The sequence below is a fragment of the Pipra filicauda genome, unplaced genomic scaffold, assembly GCF_003945595.2.
Source record: "Pipra filicauda isolate LSUMZ 115617 unplaced genomic scaffold, ASM394559v2 scaffold438_size560415_pilon, whole genome shotgun sequence".
Taxonomy (NCBI): domain Eukaryota; kingdom Metazoa; phylum Chordata; class Aves; order Passeriformes; family Pipridae; genus Pipra; species Pipra filicauda.
In genome coordinates this window covers 280768-298315 of record NW_024104574.1, presented here as the reverse complement: position 1 = coordinate 298315, position 17548 = coordinate 280768, and the positions used below count along the sequence as shown (strand labels likewise).

Here is a 17548-nt window from a genome sequence, read left to right as displayed (position 1 = left end):
CTGCTCATCTGTATTCTCCTAATTCACTTCAGCACAAACTTACTTGAATCCACTCTTACCATTACTGTAAACTATAACTACTGATTTTTGTACTAGAGAAACAACAGTCAACAAATAAATCCTAGAGTGCCTTCCCTGCCTCTGCTGGATGCAGTTGAGATTTCTGCTATTTCTTTCCAGATTGGATGCTCAGAATCTTTGTTTCTGAGCACTAATAAACATGTGGGGACCATAACTTGATAAAACATTAGCATTGTTGTAGTTGCCCATAAGAACCAGCACCTTTGAACATGAGGGTTCTTCTTATTGTCTGAAGATGATCCCTGCGGGTCCCTTTTAACTCAGCATATTCTGTGATTCTGTGATATTTCACTCAATCCTCTTCCATGCCCCTCCCTCTTACTAGAAGGATCAAGACTAACACCACCTGGGTTCCCACACCCTTGGTCATCACTCCCAAACCCATACAGTCACACACAATACTTCCCAGGTCACACCAACAGTATCACTAGTGCCTACATGGAAGAGCAGCTGGGGGTAAGAGAGAAAGATAAGAATCAGGAGCCTTTCTATAACATCCTGAATATGAGCTGCCAACAAGAAGTAAAGCTCTCTAGAGAACAAGTTGAGTCAGCAGACAGATTTTTATTTTTATTTTTAAAACCAGAAGCAAACATGTCTGCATGAGGAGGTAAACATCTGCATTAGCATCTGCACTTCAGGGTAAATCCTTAGGCCATGTCAAGATATAGGGTTTTATGCCTTTGACTGTAAGTTACTGCAGCTTAAAAAAAAATAATTTAGAATAGGACTAGACCTGCATTGGCATTTATTAATGCTAATGCTGCTTCTTCAACCAATGTACATTTGCAGCACACTTTTTCATCCAGATTCAATTCCCTCAAGCACATGGGTAAGACTAAGTAGCATCACAGCAAGCCTGTAAGTGGCATTCCCAATGTTAGGCGAAACACAGAGGATCTGTTTTTTATCTACTGATTTTGTAAGAGAGAAGATGATGGCAGCCTCTTCCACTCAGAATTGGAAGCGCTCTGCCCAACGGCATTAAGGTGAGAGGTCTTTCGTCATTTAATAAAGCTGCAATGTTTTTGTTTGTTTGTTTTGGTGGTTTTTTGTTTGTTTGGTTGGTTTGGTTTTTTTGGGTTTTTTTTGTTAACATGCTAAATTTGTCAGTAGAATGCTTTGGGGAAGACTTTTTGAACACTGTCAGATCAATCAGCATAGGTTTTGTTTTTTTTAAACACCACTTTATTCTACATATAGCTCATTACCTCCATGGTAAACTAAGTGGCAATTTTAATCAATGTACTTCAGTGCTTTTCCTCATGTATCCTGCAAATTGTATTGCGCACTAATTACCAATGCTGCAGACATACACTGGGGAGTAAGTAGCATTTGCAATAATTAGGCTGCACAGGGAATATCAGAGAAAGTGTAAAACAGCCCTGCAAGCTTTAGAAAAAAGTATGTAGATTTCATTAGGTGGTACCACCACCACTGACTCTGGTTCTTGAGTATACTAAACAACTTATTTTCCATATAAAATAGCAAGTTCAGTAGCCCAGATTAATATTTCACTATAGGGAGAAGCTGAACAGCTGATCTTCTGTATGTATTTATCTTGAATGAATAGATTGTTCACATTGAGGGAAAGAAAAGCAAATGTTAGGAAGAAGGAATATAAAGACACCAGAATTAAATCTGGGAATTGATTGTGAGGGACATAAGGGGAAGATAATGCTGTAATGGCTTAAAACAGTAAAGGCAGAACAGAATTCAATGTTGTTAACCTGGGAGTGGTTAAAAAGTCAAGTAAAAACATTGAAACTATCACACTGTGCAGGCACCCCCTATTTCTCATAGCTTCTTCTAAGAAGTGGGGATTGGCACCAAGATCAGGGAAAGCACTGCATTAGAGAATCCTGTAGCAACAGTGATAAGTGCACAGAAGGTGTAGATTCAACTGGAAGACTAAGGAGGCAGTAGCTTTCCTTGTTTCACCACTCAGCATATTCAGCAGTCCCATCATTGAGCAGAAGCTGGGTGGGCACCTCCTTCCCCGTGCTTGTAGTCTTTCAGCACCCCACCAGGCAAACTGCACTGATCAGTTCAGAGGTTTGCAGGGGATCTCCACAGAACAAGAGTAAGGGAAAACAAACAAAACCCAATAGAACACGCACACAGCACCTCAAAATACAAGACTAGCTACAGATTTGCCTGCAGTCGAGTATGAGGACACTGGAAGCCCTAGGTGCATCAAATCAGCTTCACGTGTAATAGTACTTACCGCTTGCTACCTATAGCTTACTGGTATTTGTTTTAAGCTAGTCTGTGGCACAGACATAGTATATTCTCATCTGTCTGGAAAAGACTGCATGAGTGAACACCCAGAGGGATGGCAAGTAAGAGGCATGCTAGGAAAAAGAGCAATAGCAGGAAGGAAGAGAATGAGCTTGAGCAAAGTTGACTGCAAACTTAGTAGCTATGACACTGTGACACTTTCAGATTAAAAACATGGGAAAAAATGTTGAACAAAACTTTGTGCTATATTTGAGGAAGTGTAATGTCAATTACTATAAGCCTTCAAAATTCAGTGATTGACAAACTATAATTTACTGTTAATCACAGAATCACCGAACAGTTTGGGTTGGAAGGGACCCTAAAGATCATGTAGTTCCAACCCCCCTGCCATAGGCAGGGATGCTCCCCACTAGATCACGTTGCCCAGGGCCCCATCCAACTCTGGAAGTGGCTACACTTCCAGAGACTGGACATCCATAGATTCTCTGGGCAACCTGCTCCAGTGCCTCACTACCCTCTGGGTAAAGAACTTCTTTCTAATATCTAACCTAAATCTCTACTCTTTTAGTTTAACACTGTTCCCCCTTGTCCCATCATATCTGCCTATGTAAAAAGTTGCTCTCCCTCTTTTTTTATAAGCCCCCTTCAAGTACTGGAAGGATGCAATGAGGTCTTCCCAGAGCCCTCTCTTTTCAAGGCTGAACAACCCCAGTTCTCTCAGCCTGCCCTCAACAGGAGATGTTATCCAGCCCTCTGATCATCTTCCTGGCCTCCTCTGGACCTGCTGCAACAAGTCCATGTCTTTCTTGTCCTGGGGGCCCCAACCTGGATGCAGCACTCTACATGAAGTCTCACAAGGCCAGAGTGGAGGGGTAGAATCATTTCCCTTGACCTGCTGGCCACACTTGTTTTGATGCAGCCCAGGATAGAATTGTCTGTCTGGGCTGCAATCATGTATTTTTTCTTCTCAGTCTAAACAACAACACAGTTTCAATGTCAATGAGGTTTTTTTGTGTTTGTATAATACCAAAATTTTTTAATTTTAAAAAAGAGGGAATATTCACTATCCAACAAACTATCAAAGCAAAGAGCCACCCTGGCCCTGCCAAACTAACTTTTCCTGCTAAAATAACAGGATACACTTCCCACAGTTTAAAAATACTTGATCTTGCCCCACCTGCAAATCACACATCTACCACACTTGCTGCAATAACTATGCATGTAAAAGTATTACTTTAGAAATTCACCTTCTTTTTATTTTCACTAGACTAATTGCTATTCTTTTTTATTGACTTTCAAATTATCTAGTTTTGTTGGTACATTAATAATATTGCATATGTAACCTAATAGCCACTAACTTTTCAAGCTATGCAAATGAAATTAGTGCTATGGTCGAATATTCCTTCGTGAGGTGAAAATGATGAGTCAACTGTTTTGTCAAAAGACAAACATTCATTCACTTGGCTATTTAACTACTGGAACTTCTACTGAACAGAATGACTGTGAAAAACTCAGATTGCTTGACAGTTCACCTTTTACTGAATGATTAAAAGGTATAAATCCTGAAAATGAGTGGGAACCAAAATGAAAGGATTTTATAGGCATAAATATGCAAAGAAAGAAAATTAGTTTGTTGGAAGAAATCTTATTGCCTGGCATAAGTGAAAAGAGTTGGTTTACGTTTTATGCATTTTCAGAATGCCTGTAATTTCCTTTTTCATTCATATTTCAGTTGAAACAGATGCAATACACATGATTTACATGGATATGTCAAAGGGTGTTCATTAGTTTTTACTTTCTTCTCACTATTTTATCTTTCCCAAAATATGAAAACAAATTTTCAGAGTTAATATTAGGAAAAGTTGCTATACTTTATTTTCAAGAAGAAAGTAATTCCTGTTTCTGGAAAACAATTACAAAAGCTCAGTAAAAAAATACAAGGTCAATAATACACATATTCTCCAAAACAAAGAAGAAGAAGAAGTGCAGCTTAACTTGTCTTTAGACTTACTACAGATTTACTTATGTTAGGAATTATTTAGACCTTTAGTGTAGTATACTGAGAACCAATATCTTGCAATGAAGAGCAAATGGTTGTCCCTTCATGAAGCACTTTTTCTAATGTTTAAAGAAAACTGGGCAAAATTCAAGATGATTATTCAGCAGGACTCTAAAATCTCACTAAAGCACTTCTGTAGCACGGCAGAATGGCAGCCACAGCAATCTGATTAAAAGCAAAGACTGAGCTCAGAGTAGTTTTGTAATACAAAGCTAATTCCTTTTATTTCTTAGTGTTCTACCCAGCCAAAATACCATGTACAACCAGCCAAGCCTTTGCAGTAACAAAGAGGAAATCACTATGTAGATGCATTGGATGTTCAGTGCCCCAGCAGTACATGACCACGGTGCTCTGCTGAGAGCATTGTGGGTCAACTCAGAAGAATGAGGACTATCAACTTACTTTTAAGTAACTCTTATTCATAAAAGTTCCGGATTTCTCTCTGAGGTAGGATATCTGTTCTCACTTCAAGATACAGAAGACAGAGGTTCACTGAAATAAGCCTTGGAAACAATATTTTCTGGAAACTCTCACAGATATGCATAAGTACTGTGACAGTCACTTTAAAGCCATCAAAACTGAGGCACACAGTAATGAAGTAAGTGTACTGAGGTCATTGAGCAAGCCATTTGCCTGATTCCAGCCAGGACAGGGTTAACTTTTTGTAGTAGCCTGAAGGGGGCATGGCTAAGATGAGAAGGTTATTCTATACCACCTCACATCACTGCAGGGCAGGGGGAAGGGAGTCTCTTCCAGGGAAAAGGGGCTCCTTCTCTGATTGAGAAAATGCAGTGGAGGGAGCTGTCTGGTATTGTCTATTATTGCAGGGAGCTGGGGGCAGGGAGGGAGGTGTCCGTGTGAATCATTTCTTCTCTTATACCTTCTGTCATTAGTATTGTTGATGCTACTGTTTGTTTTCTTATCTCATTGCTGTTTCCAGTAAATTGTTCTTATCTCAATCTGTGATCTTTGCCTTTTGTGCTTCCCATTGGAGGTGGGAGGGGGAACAGCATGTGTTTTTTTAGTGGGAGTACTAAATTGGAGAACACCTAAACCATGACAGCCTTTTTGGTGCCCGATGCGAGGCACAAAGGCTTGAGATAATAACAGATCTGCCCACAGTGGCTTGGAAACAAATTTCATCTAAGCATTTACTGTATTAGGTATGGAGCTACTGGTCACAATGGTGCTTGGTCTGTTCATGGGGTTGTGGTACCTGACCCTGTATATACTCCCATATCTGCTCCTCGCGACGATCTTTTTCAGAGCAGGGAGAGGGATCAGGATTGCTTTGTTGATGTACTGTGAAATATCAGCTTATGACATGATAACATCATAGGCAATGAGGGTCGTTTGGGATATGTGTTCAGTACTGCTCTCCTACCCTTACCTCGGGTGGGCGCTGAGAGTCCATTAATAACCATACCCAGTCTGTGGGAAGAACAAGGGAGGGTGATTCTCCCCAGCTTTTCACCCCTTTTTCCTCCTTCAGGCCTGTTGCAAGAGATTTTGAGAATTCTGAATTCCCTTTGGAGGTTAAGGAAAGCATTATCTTGTTCCAAAGTCTGCCAGGTCTCCTCAGTGTGGTCCACAACATGTTTAGAGTCAAGAAAGAGATTCTAGGAAGGTCATTCAGAGATTTGCTCTGAGGGTGGATAGTGACTAGTTGCATGGAATGGGGGAGAAAATGGATCAGTCTGGGGGGGAAATATTTGCAAGGAGAATGCTGTGACAACTCCAGAGAGGGGCAACTTATTGCAATATGTTGGGCCCTGGCTACTATATGTCGAACACTGCTCAATGCTAGACAGCACCCTCAGGGGAAGAAGGAGGAAACCAGACAGACCAACAGGCACCGCGGCCACTCAAACTGCAGGGGAACAACCTGAACCAGGGGAACAACCTGAACCAGGGGAAGAACCTGTGCCAGTAGTAGTCACTCCCATACAGAAGAAGAAATCCAAGACCAAATCAGTTCACTTAGTGAGGGATGAAGAGGAAGCAGGGCCCTCAGAACAGGAGCAAGAGGCAGGGCCAGAGATAAGCACCCGATCCCCATCCCCGGGTGAGCTGTGAGATATGTGAAAAGATTTCAGCCACCAGTCGGGAGAGCCCCTGGTGACCTGGCTGATGCTGGGATATCACAGCCCATGATACAAAATTAGATGGTAGTGAAGCCAAGCAACCGCGATCCCTGTCCCAGGGCATGGGCATTGACAAGGTGATTGGGAAGAGGACAGAAACTCTCTGCCTCTGGAGGCGACTCCTGTCAAGCAGGAGGGAAAAGTATTCTCTCAAGGATGGGGTGTCCAAGCAGGTGGAAGGACATGAAGAAAAGTATCCAGTACCTGAGAGAATTGGCTGTGCTGGAGGTAGTCTATAGGGATACAAACAATGAGCACTCCCCAAAATTCATGTAGCAGAACTTTGTACAGAGAATGCCATCACTGTGCGCCAACTCATTGGCATTGATGTCAATGAAAGAAGGAGAACAAACAGTACTTCAGGTGACTACCCAACTCTGCCAATATGAAAAGCATCTTTTCTCCTCCCTACTGACCTGGGCTTCGGTGTGGAAAGGCCGTTCAAGACTGTGGAGAGATTTGAAAGACTCGAGCAAGTTAGAGAGGAAAGGTCCCATGCCCCACCAGTACAGACCAGAGTCTCTGCTATTGGAAGCAAGCACCCCCCTGCTCGAGAGAGAGGGGACACACCACGAGCTAACCTGTGGTTTTACCTGCACCATGGAGAGGACATGAGGAAGCAGGATGGAAAACCCACCTCTGCCCCAGCAGCACAGGTACAAGAGTTGAGAGGAAGAACAACCACCACAGGAAATTCTTCAAGGATAAATGCAGCTCCAGTTTCCAGAGGGCAAGTCCTCAGACAGAGTAGGAGGGCTGATGTTACTTGTGATCCTCTTGAAGGGACCACCAGGTCACACTTACAAATAAGCAACGAGTACTATGACCAGGACTAAAGGGGTCCTGTCTCCAGACAGGTGGAGGAAAGGGACCATCAGACCTGCTGGAGTGGGTGGATCTGATTGCCTGGCACATCAGACCCAAAAGAGTATAAGGCTTTAGTTGACACAGGTGCCCAATGAACTCTGATGCCATCAAGATATGTGGGGCAGAATCCATCTGTATTTTTGGAGTGATAGGGGATCCCAACACCTGACTGTACTGGAAGCTGAAATGAGCCTGACCAGGAACAAATGGCAAACACACCCCATTGTGACTGGCCCAGAGGCCCTGTGCAGCCTTGGCATAAATTACCTCAGGAGGGGGTATTTCAAGGACCCAAAAGGATGTCATTGGGCTTTGGGGACAGCTGCTGTGGAGAAGAGGCAATTGGACAGCTGAATACCTTGCCTGGTCTCTCAGAGGACCCTCTGCTTTGGGACTGCTGAGGGTTGAAGAACAACAGGTAACAACTGCTATCCCAACAGTGCACTGTCAACACCTCCACACCAACCAGGGCTCCGTGACCCCCATCCATGAGATGATTCGCGAACTGCAGAGCCAGGGAATGCTCAGCAAAACTCACTCACCCTTTCGTAGTCCTACCTGGCCAGTGCATTAGTCCAATGGAGAGTAGAGACTGAGCGTAGATTATTGTGGCCTGAACAACATCACACCTCAACTGAGTGATGCTGTGCTGGACACGCTGGAACTTCAGTAGGAACTGGAGTCCAAGAGGCAGCAAAGTGGTGCCACCATTGACATTGATAATGCATTCTTCTCCACTCCTTTAGCAGCAGAGGGCAGGCCAGTTTGCTTTCACCTAGAGGGGCATCCAGCACACCTGGAACCGACTGTCCCACGGGTGTAAACACAGCCCCACTATTTACCATGGACTGATCCAGACTGCACTGGAAAAGGGTGAGGCTCCAGAACACTTACAGTACATTGATAACATCATTGTGTGGGGCAACACAGCAGAGGAAGTTTTTGAGACAGGGGAGAAGATAATCCATATCCACCTGAAGGCTGGTTTTGCCATAAACCAAATTAAGGTCAAGGGACCTGCCCAGGAAATTCAGTTTTTAGGAGTAAAATGGCAAGATGGATGTCATCAGATTTCAACGGACACAGTCAACAAAATAGCAGCTATGTCCCCACCAACCAGGAAGAAGGAAATACAGGCTCTTCTAGGTGCTGTGAGTTTTTGGAGGATGCATATTCCAGATTACAGTCAGGTTGTAAGCCTTCTTTATCATATGACATGAAGGAAGAACAATTTTAAGTGGGGTCCTGAACAACAACAACCTTTTGAAAAATTAAACAGGAGCTTGTTCATGCGGTAGCCATTGGGCCAGTCAGGACAGGACAAGATGTGAAAAACGTTCTCTACACTGCAGCCAGGGAGAATGGTCCTTCCTGGAGTCTCTGGCAAAAAGTACCCAGGGAGACTCAAGGATGAAGTCTGGGGTTCTGGAGCTGGGGATACAAAGGATCCGAGGCCTGTTACACCCCAATTGAAAAAGAGATACTGGCTGCTTATGAAGGGGTTTGAGCTGCTTCAGAAGGGATTGGCAGTGAAGCACAGCTCCTCCTGGCACCCTGACTGTCAGTGCTGGGCTGGATGTTCAAAGGGAAAGTCCCTTCCACACATCATGCCACTGATGCTATGTGGAGTAAGTGGGTCATGCTGATCACACAGCAAGCTTGAACGGGAAAACGCAATTGCCCAGTGATTTTGAACATCATTTCTAAGTGGTCTGATGGTGTGGCAGTTTGAGCCACATCAGAAATCCAAAATCCAATTTTCAGGCTTCACCACCCCTTCCCACAGATGGCGAAAATTTTGGATTATCATCAGAAGATGATGAGGAGAAGGTGACATGCTGAGAAGGCCCCATCATATAATCAGCGACCAGAAAATGAAAAGTGATACAGTCTCTTTACTGATGGTTCCTGCAGTATTGTAGGGATACATGGAAAATGGAAAGCTGCCATATGGAGTTCTACATGGCAAGTTGCAGAAGCTATTGAGGGACAAGGTGGATCAAGTCAGGCTGCAGAGCTGAAACCTGTCCAGCTGGCTTCAGGTATCACCAAGTAAGAGAAATGGCCAGCACTCTACCTCTACATTGACTCCTGGATGGTAGCAAATGCTCTGTGGGGTTGGCTGGACTGAGGGAAAAAGACCAATTGGCAGCACAGAGGTAAATCCATCTGCGCTGCTGAATTGTGGCAAGACATCACTGCCCAGGTAGAGAAGTTAGCTGTAAAAGTGTGTCATGTAGATGCACACGCACCCAAGAGTTGGGCTACTGAATGATTTGCCAAGATTAAAGTGTCTCAGGTGGATCTGGACTGGCAACATAGGGGTGAATTATTTCTGGCTCAGTGGGCCCATGATGCCTCAGGTCATTAGGGAAGAGATGCAACATACAGATAGGCTCATGATCAAGAGGTGGACTTAACCATGGACACTATCTCCCACCTTATCCATAACTGTGAAACATGTGCTGCAATCAAGCAGGCCAAGCAGGTAAAGCATCTGTATAGATGTGCAGTATGCAATACATACAAACTTCCTGTAACTTCAGTATTAGGCAGAATAAATAAAATAACCTTTTTTAAAATTATATTGACTATCATTTTAGTACAGAGAACTTCCAAACAATTAAAACTGTTCTAGAAGTCAGTCAGGTGAGCAGAACAATACAATTCAAATGCTTGTTTTTTTGCCTACAGAGAACCACTTAAGTTGTTAAAAAAAAAAACAAACAAAGAGAACAATGTATTCTTATTGGAATTTTGTTGAGAAAGTTATCTGCAAATGAAATAAGAATAACCAAATTTACAAATGCATTAACGTATTTGTTTGCTCTATATCCTGTAACATATACATATACACACACCAAAAAAAGAGGCTTGAAAATATTTTGTCTGCTAAAATACATACAAAACTCAGAAGTGTAATGGTTTTTTTAAACGTTTTTCATTCCTTAAAGGAATCTGAAGAGAACAGTGAATTCTGTGTTAGCAATTTAAGTGGGGGACATCTGTGTTACTTTGAATGCTTCTTTATTCACCTGTACTTGAGTGGAACCCAGCAACACCTGTCATAAAGAAATAAATTCAGAAGATAGGAACAGTGTGAGTTATTCTGGCAAAGGCAATTTTTTACAATTCTCTGAGGATTCTGATTATTTTAGTAATGATGTTTCCCTTGTCTGTCTCTCTCACTAAGTCTTTTGTCCTCCTCTTTTGCATCTAAACAGAAATTGTGTAGAAACTGTTGAATATTTAAAACAGAAAAATGCTTCTCTGTCTTTAAAATATGTGTCCAATCATTACTTTGGTATTCACTGCAGTTAATCGTGATGCATTTATTAATGTGTAAATACTAGACATTTCCTTTGGCATTCCACTCTCCGTTTGCAATTCATTAACATATTGTTATTTTAAAATACTAGTCTCTGAGAAGACATCAGATTTTCATTGGATTGGTCTCACACTTGAAAAAGCATTTTTATATTCTGAATGCATCAAAACAGCAAAATCTCTAGGCAGATACTAAGTGGGATTCACTGAAACACAATGTTAGTTCTAATGGACGGATGATTGTGTTTGGTCTTTTGAAACTTTGAAGTATAGGTAAGTCTTGATCACACAAATTAATAAATCCTAAAGCTGGAGTTAACAATAACCATTACACCCAAATTCTGCAGCTTAGCCCAGCCAATTTTTCAAAAGGTCAGGTTGTGAACTGGAGAAGATCAGGGAGGTCCACCGCATAGCTTTGTTGCCAGGCATCTCTCGTCTGGATTGTTGCAGGCATTTATTAGTATTCGTCAGCAGACTCAACAAAGCAAACAAGAAATTCAAGCACGAATAATAAAATGAAATGCTGCTATATAACCCTTTGTCATTCAGCAAATATGGGACTTTTTAGCTACATTGTTCCTAAACCTGGGTTACTACTTTAATTTTTCTCCACAGTGCTGACTGAATGAGTATGCATGTGTGTTAAATGCAGAGCTCCCTTAACAACTGCAGGACTGCCATTTAATCTGTTGGTAGATGGACCATTTCCTGTGGGAACTCTAGCTATGATTTCCAGATCCACCAAATAAATCTCAGATTAAGATTCCAAATGAAACCTGCCTTTGGCAGATAAAAAATGTCAAGATGGATATAAACAGTAAAATTATAAATTATCTAGGTGTTGCACGATGACTTGATGTGCGTTTTTTGTTTACACTTTCCCTGATATCACAACTATACAAAGGCATTCATCAAATGTCACACTTTCATAATACTGGAGGCATCATTAAAACTGTTTGGCTAAGGACCTTGAAGTGTTTAAGCAGTAGCTCAAAAGTATATTTGTGCAAAGTAGAAGAATAAATTTACATATCAGCAGCAGCTCATAAGGGATGGGTAAATATTCTGTTTATCTCTCATTGTAATTCAGGTTAGTTTAAATACAGGGTTTCAGGATATCATTACAGCCTATATGGAGTCATTACATAATTTCCAAACATAGTGTCTTGCTGGAGTTTTACTAAGCATGCTATGTTTATGTTTTCTAAACCAGCTAAAAACAAAGTAAACCCTCCCACCCCATTTGTCTTTTGCTATTGTCATATCAGACAATTGCTTTTCACATATAACCCTTTCATTATCTAAATCTTAATGATCCAGAACTCCCTTTTATCTAGGCAGGGTCATGTTGCCTGATGCCCATTAATTATAGCGAAAATTCTCTTATCCAAATGTACTCAACCTCTCCTATCACAAACAAACAACTAAGGCTTTGCTGAATTAGAGTTCTAAACAAAATCCCAGGAAACTACAGCTTTAGAAGTGAAAAAGAAAATTGTAATTTAAAGTGTCTGACATAAAAGATAGGTCACTCTACATAAAGTGGCCATAAGACACCTTGCCCTCACATCCTTTAGTCCAAGTAATGGTCTACTAAAGATGCAGGTGAACTGACATATAAGAGTCTCCCTGAAGGGCCTTTTATTTAATGAAATTTTTGTTATGTCTTTGCTCTTAAGCTGCATTGTAGTTGTTATAAAAATAGAGTTAATGAAGGTTTCTAAAGAAGAAAATAACCAAATTCCTCTTGCACTTGTGCTAGGTCTTCTAAAGCTCCTTCTGAAGCACTACTTAAAAATTACTGTGGTTATAAGTGCTGTTTTCTCTGAAGCACATTTCAAGACATTCCAAAGTTAGCTGCACTCATATTTTACACACTTAAATGATTCAAAGTGCAATACTTCAAAGTGTGCATTCTCTCCATCCTTACTGGTTGCACTACTCAATGCAGATAAGGCACTACCCACTTTGAGCATACTATAAAGGTTTGAACAAAATCATATTCACAACACTGCAGTGAGCCAGGAAAATACTGGATATCTAATTGTGCTTCTGATGAGGAGCCTTTCTGCATGCAGCCTGGCCAGAAATGCACTGTATTCAACCTCTCAAAATGTACAAGGAAAGAAATGGGATGAAAAAAGGAGAGATGAGAATTTATACACATGAAAGGGTGACTATATTTACAGGAAAGACCAAGCAGTATTAGCTCATTCTTATCTTCTAAGCCATGTCACACTATTCCCGCTTTTTCCATGGAAGATATTTTCTTTATCTCCCACACGCAGCGTCGCTCAACAGTTACTAGCCATTCTTCCTGTGTTTTACTCATGAAAGTTCATCTGCTCAGCCTCTTTTCTGCCTTTTACACCACAGAGAGAAACCTGCAACTATGTTTGCCACTCTGCAAGGGGACCTCTGACAGCTAGCACACTGCGAGCTTGATGCTGAAATCACAGCACACATTGCAGACACTGATCAATTGAGCCACATGGGTGTAGAGGACTCTGCCTCTGCATATCACATAGATTTTTTCTGCATACACACCCATGCAATATCCAGGCCTTCTTTCTTTCCCAGGTAAACAGCACTCTATTGCTAACAGTGGGTAGGAGAGGGAGAACGGGCTCACAGTATCTCCTGTTGAGGCATGTAAAAGAAGAAATAAGACTTCAATATGTCAAGTATGGTTTATTCTTCCTCCATTATAACCTTGGAAGAAGGGCTTTAGATTTACTTTACAGTGTTTACAGCCGTAGTGGGTATATTCTGGAGAAAGAGGAAGCAGCACCTTTACCATTAGCTGCTTTTTGACCCAACTAGAGCATCAGATGAAAAATCTTTACAATACCATATTACTCTCAAAGCTTTCTTTACCCATTCATCTTTGAGTGTGTCAGTCACACAATAGTAATTCCGGACAAAAAAATCCCGTTTAATTACTGTTACAAAAACAAACCCACAAAAAAGCATATTAAAATCATTACATGACTAGAAAAGCTTTCTACATCTAAGATAGTCAAAGTTAGCAAAAAAAGATGATTCATTTCACTTAACCTATGCATATGACTGTACATTTCCTCAACTACCATGAATGTAAAAAGACTCCTAAAAAACAGCTCCCCACAAGATAAAACACTTCCTTTCCAAATTTCCCTGCATAAGCTGATTCTGCAGTTCTGTTTCAATTTGCATTATCACATCTCTTTAAAGCCAGTCTCCAGACACGCAATTTTAAAGTATATTTACAAGCTGTGCAACCGTTCCTTTGAAGTTACATGGAAAGTTCCTATATGGGTGATAACTAAGAGTTGTCATCAAATTCCTGCAAGTGAAATTGGTTCACTGCTTACATTTCAATATGTGCTTTAAGCAGTGGTTAAAAATACATATATTTATTTCTATTTTTGAAAAATATAGTAACCACCTTTTAAGAAAGCAAACCACTTTGCCATTAAAATTAATCAATCTCTTACCTTGTTTTATTCTGGAATCAGCAAAACTGTGATTAATGATGAAATAATGGATGCTTAGACATATGACATAAGCAAAAACATTACAACAGTGAAAGACCATATAATACAGAAGGACGAAAGCTGCACCCATTCAAATGTGGTACATGATATGAGTCAAATGAGACACAAATTTAACTCCAGTATTTGCACACTCCCCACCTTCCTATCCTGATAGCTCTTTTGGAAAACTGCCATACGGAGTCCTGAATGTATATGTAAGTACAAAACCCACCCAATTTCAGGTTCCCTCTTGTGCTGTCGCAGTATTAATGGTTGTGTAGTTTCTACCATGCATGTAAACCCTGCTCAAGTAATAACTCCACCAAGATGCAATGTGCTTCCCCACACCCACCATCACTGCAATGCAAAGATATGCACCTATTGGCCAATAGAAGTTTATTTTCATAATGGAATACTATTCTGGCCTTTCTAGCTTGGATCCTGAATATTTTTCATTTTGAAATGACATAGTCTTCACTGGTCTGCTGCCAATGCTCCTGGTATATTCTCTCAAGTATCCTTAAAGAGATATGAAAAAAGGCACTAACCTCCTATTAAAAACTAGGTGCTGTGGAAATAAACAGTACATTTAAATTAGATACAAACATAAAATAACAAACCTTGCACATAAACTGTTCTTTGTTTCTCCCTAATATACTACAACAAAGTCTTCAATCCACACAGGGATACTATACTCCAAACAACTCAGAAAGTTAAAAAGAAAATCAGATATCAAACACTTCAGATATACTCCTACCTTTCTTTCAAGTATTTTATTTTATAACATCTATTAACAGGTTACATATTATCCCACGTAACTGCCATAAACCTACCACTTCTCTGTATCTAACGTTTTTGCTACTTTTTTTAAATTCTCATTGCTTGACTGAATTTTCATCTAGTTGGCTGAATTTAATCTCAGATTTGCTTTACCATCCTTATTTGCTGACAAATAATTTAATCTCCAATATTTCAGTCTGTTATTAAAAATTTGAATAAATCATTACGGGGTTATTCTAAACCCAGCTTTTAAACTTCCAAGTTACAAGCAAGGAATATCTAAATACAGTACAGTACCAGATGTACAAAGGAAGATACCACAATGACAAAACAAGCAGAACACAAAATGGTATACTCTTCAACACAGACATTTAAACAGAAAATGAAAAGCTGCTGTGATTTAGTAATACAATGAGAAAATGCACCAGAATGTCTACCAAGGGCACTTACTAAACATTATGTTACTGAAATTTAGCTATTACCTTTATGATAAGTGAATGTAATTTAACTGTTAATAAGCAAAAAAAAGAAATTCCTCATCCAAACAAGTATGATGACATGAAATTTACCCATAATACCTTTTTCTAACTTTCCTAGGAGCAAAAGCATAAAGAATTACATGACTTATTAATGATTAGCTAAAAAAGTGTATAATTTTTACTTTTGTCTATATAACAACAACTATTGGATACATGGATCTGTAAGTGTTAGCTTGGAAGAAATGGTTTTCTAAACAGATAAAAATATTAATTTAATGCATCAAAAAATAATACACATGAAACTCAGTATCTATTCAATTTTAAAAAAATCTGTGAGCAGCAGCAGAACACCATTTCTTGCAATTAGATAGAAAATATTTCACAGAGAATCAGCTTACAGTATGCACTTGTCTACTTTGGAAAACTTAACCTTTTGAACCATTCTTAGGGTATGCTGACCCCTAAAGGTCTAAAAATACTAAACCTGATTAAGCCATTACACATTTAAATCATCAGAATACAATTCTCCACTGGTATTCCACCATGACTATTTTTGTTTATAGACTATATAATTCAAAAACTTTTTAACTTCACTCAGTAACAGCTCAAAATTCCATAAATTAAAAGGGGTCTATAAGTAGTTTATTTTACAGAATAATATAGATAGAAATCCATTTACAGATGAAAGAAAAGCATTATCTCCATGATGGAGTATTTCTTTTTTCTTCTAAACAGATCTTCATGAGAAACTTGACATTTATTATCTTTTGAGAGAGAATACATAGCATAAAATTCAAAAAAAGGAAATATACAAGATGCTATCAGACTTTGATATAGAGGGAAACTTCGATGTTGACACACCTATTTCACTTTGGTTTTTTTTAACCTACACATAGTCTCTTACTGGCAACAATCCACCCTTAACTGAAGGTCTCCTTCCCTTTCGTCCTTCTGCACATTATTATCTATTCACAAGCCACTTTCTGACAATTCTCTTCTGCAAAGTCAGTCGTGTGATGTACTCTCAAATTCAGTGGTTTTTTTTTTTCCTTAAGTTTCTGCCATGAAACATAGAAGAATGTATCTGTGAACAATTGTGTTTGGTCAACCAAATACAAATACAAAAAGATCTTTCCATCCTGATGGAGACGAAAACTCCATGAACCATGGAAGTTCCAAGTTAAACAAGGCCCCCTTTACCTCCAAGCCTTACCTTACTGTCTACATTCACTTGAGGTATTAATGAGAAAGTAGTTAATGCTAGTAGATGGCTTAATCATACCCTAGCCAGGAGTGAACAGCCAAGAAAGTTACTTTAAGACAGAGCTTCAGATTTATTGTAAACCATTAAGGAAAAAATGTTGAACAGTAAAATGCAATGTACAGACCCAGAATTCAAATTAGACTTCTCAAAGTTACACAAAAACATTTTCAATAATTCAGAAAATAAAGGTGAAGCTTTACATTCGTGTAGCTGCTCTCCTGTTACCCCAAATACTTTTAAGGGGTAGTGTGTGGTTCTGAGGGTTTTTTTATTTCTTTTCTTCCAGAGTCAGTCATATATCAGCAAGAACAAATACATTCCAGTCACTGCCTAGCACTGGTACAACACCAGAGGTTCCTTATTAATATCTTTAAAATCCCTACCTTTTGACCAGTTCTCCATTTGTGCTTCTGAACTTGTTTGATCTGGCACCGAGTCCAGTTTTTGCTTGAAGATTTCAGAGCTAAAATAAAGCAAACTTTAGATAAATAAACTTGGAACACACCTATACTTTGCCTTCATTTGATGGAAAATTTACAAGACAAATGATTTAAAAATATTTATAACAGAACAATAAAGTCTGCATACTTTAACAGTCAGTGAAAAATTATATTTCTAAGTAAAATATTTTTCTTCACTCATCTAATCTTTATAATTGTTTGGTTCAGCTGTGTGTTCCATGTAAAGCCTTTGTTGAAATATTTATTAGTTTGTTTTTTTTCTTCTAGAGTCTGGTTTTGGAAGTACATGTTACCTAGCACCGTCCAAATCACACCAAGTAGTCCCAC

The 17548-nt window shown here is 39.7% G+C and overlaps 1 protein-coding gene across 3 annotated transcripts in view; it reads right to left on the bottom strand.

The window, feature by feature from the left end:
• The window catches only part of MIPOL1 (mirror-image polydactyly 1), a 187698-nt gene that overhangs the window by 137251 nt on the left and 32899 nt on the right, over positions 1-17548 (bottom strand). For all 3 annotated transcript variants that reach the window (XM_039385819.1, XM_039385820.1, XM_027726816.2), the window contains one exon: positions 17144-17223. In XM_039385819.1, coding sequence (XP_039241753.1) covers positions 17144-17223 — 80 coding nt within the window. The remainder of the gene's footprint in view (positions 1-17143; positions 17224-17548) is intronic.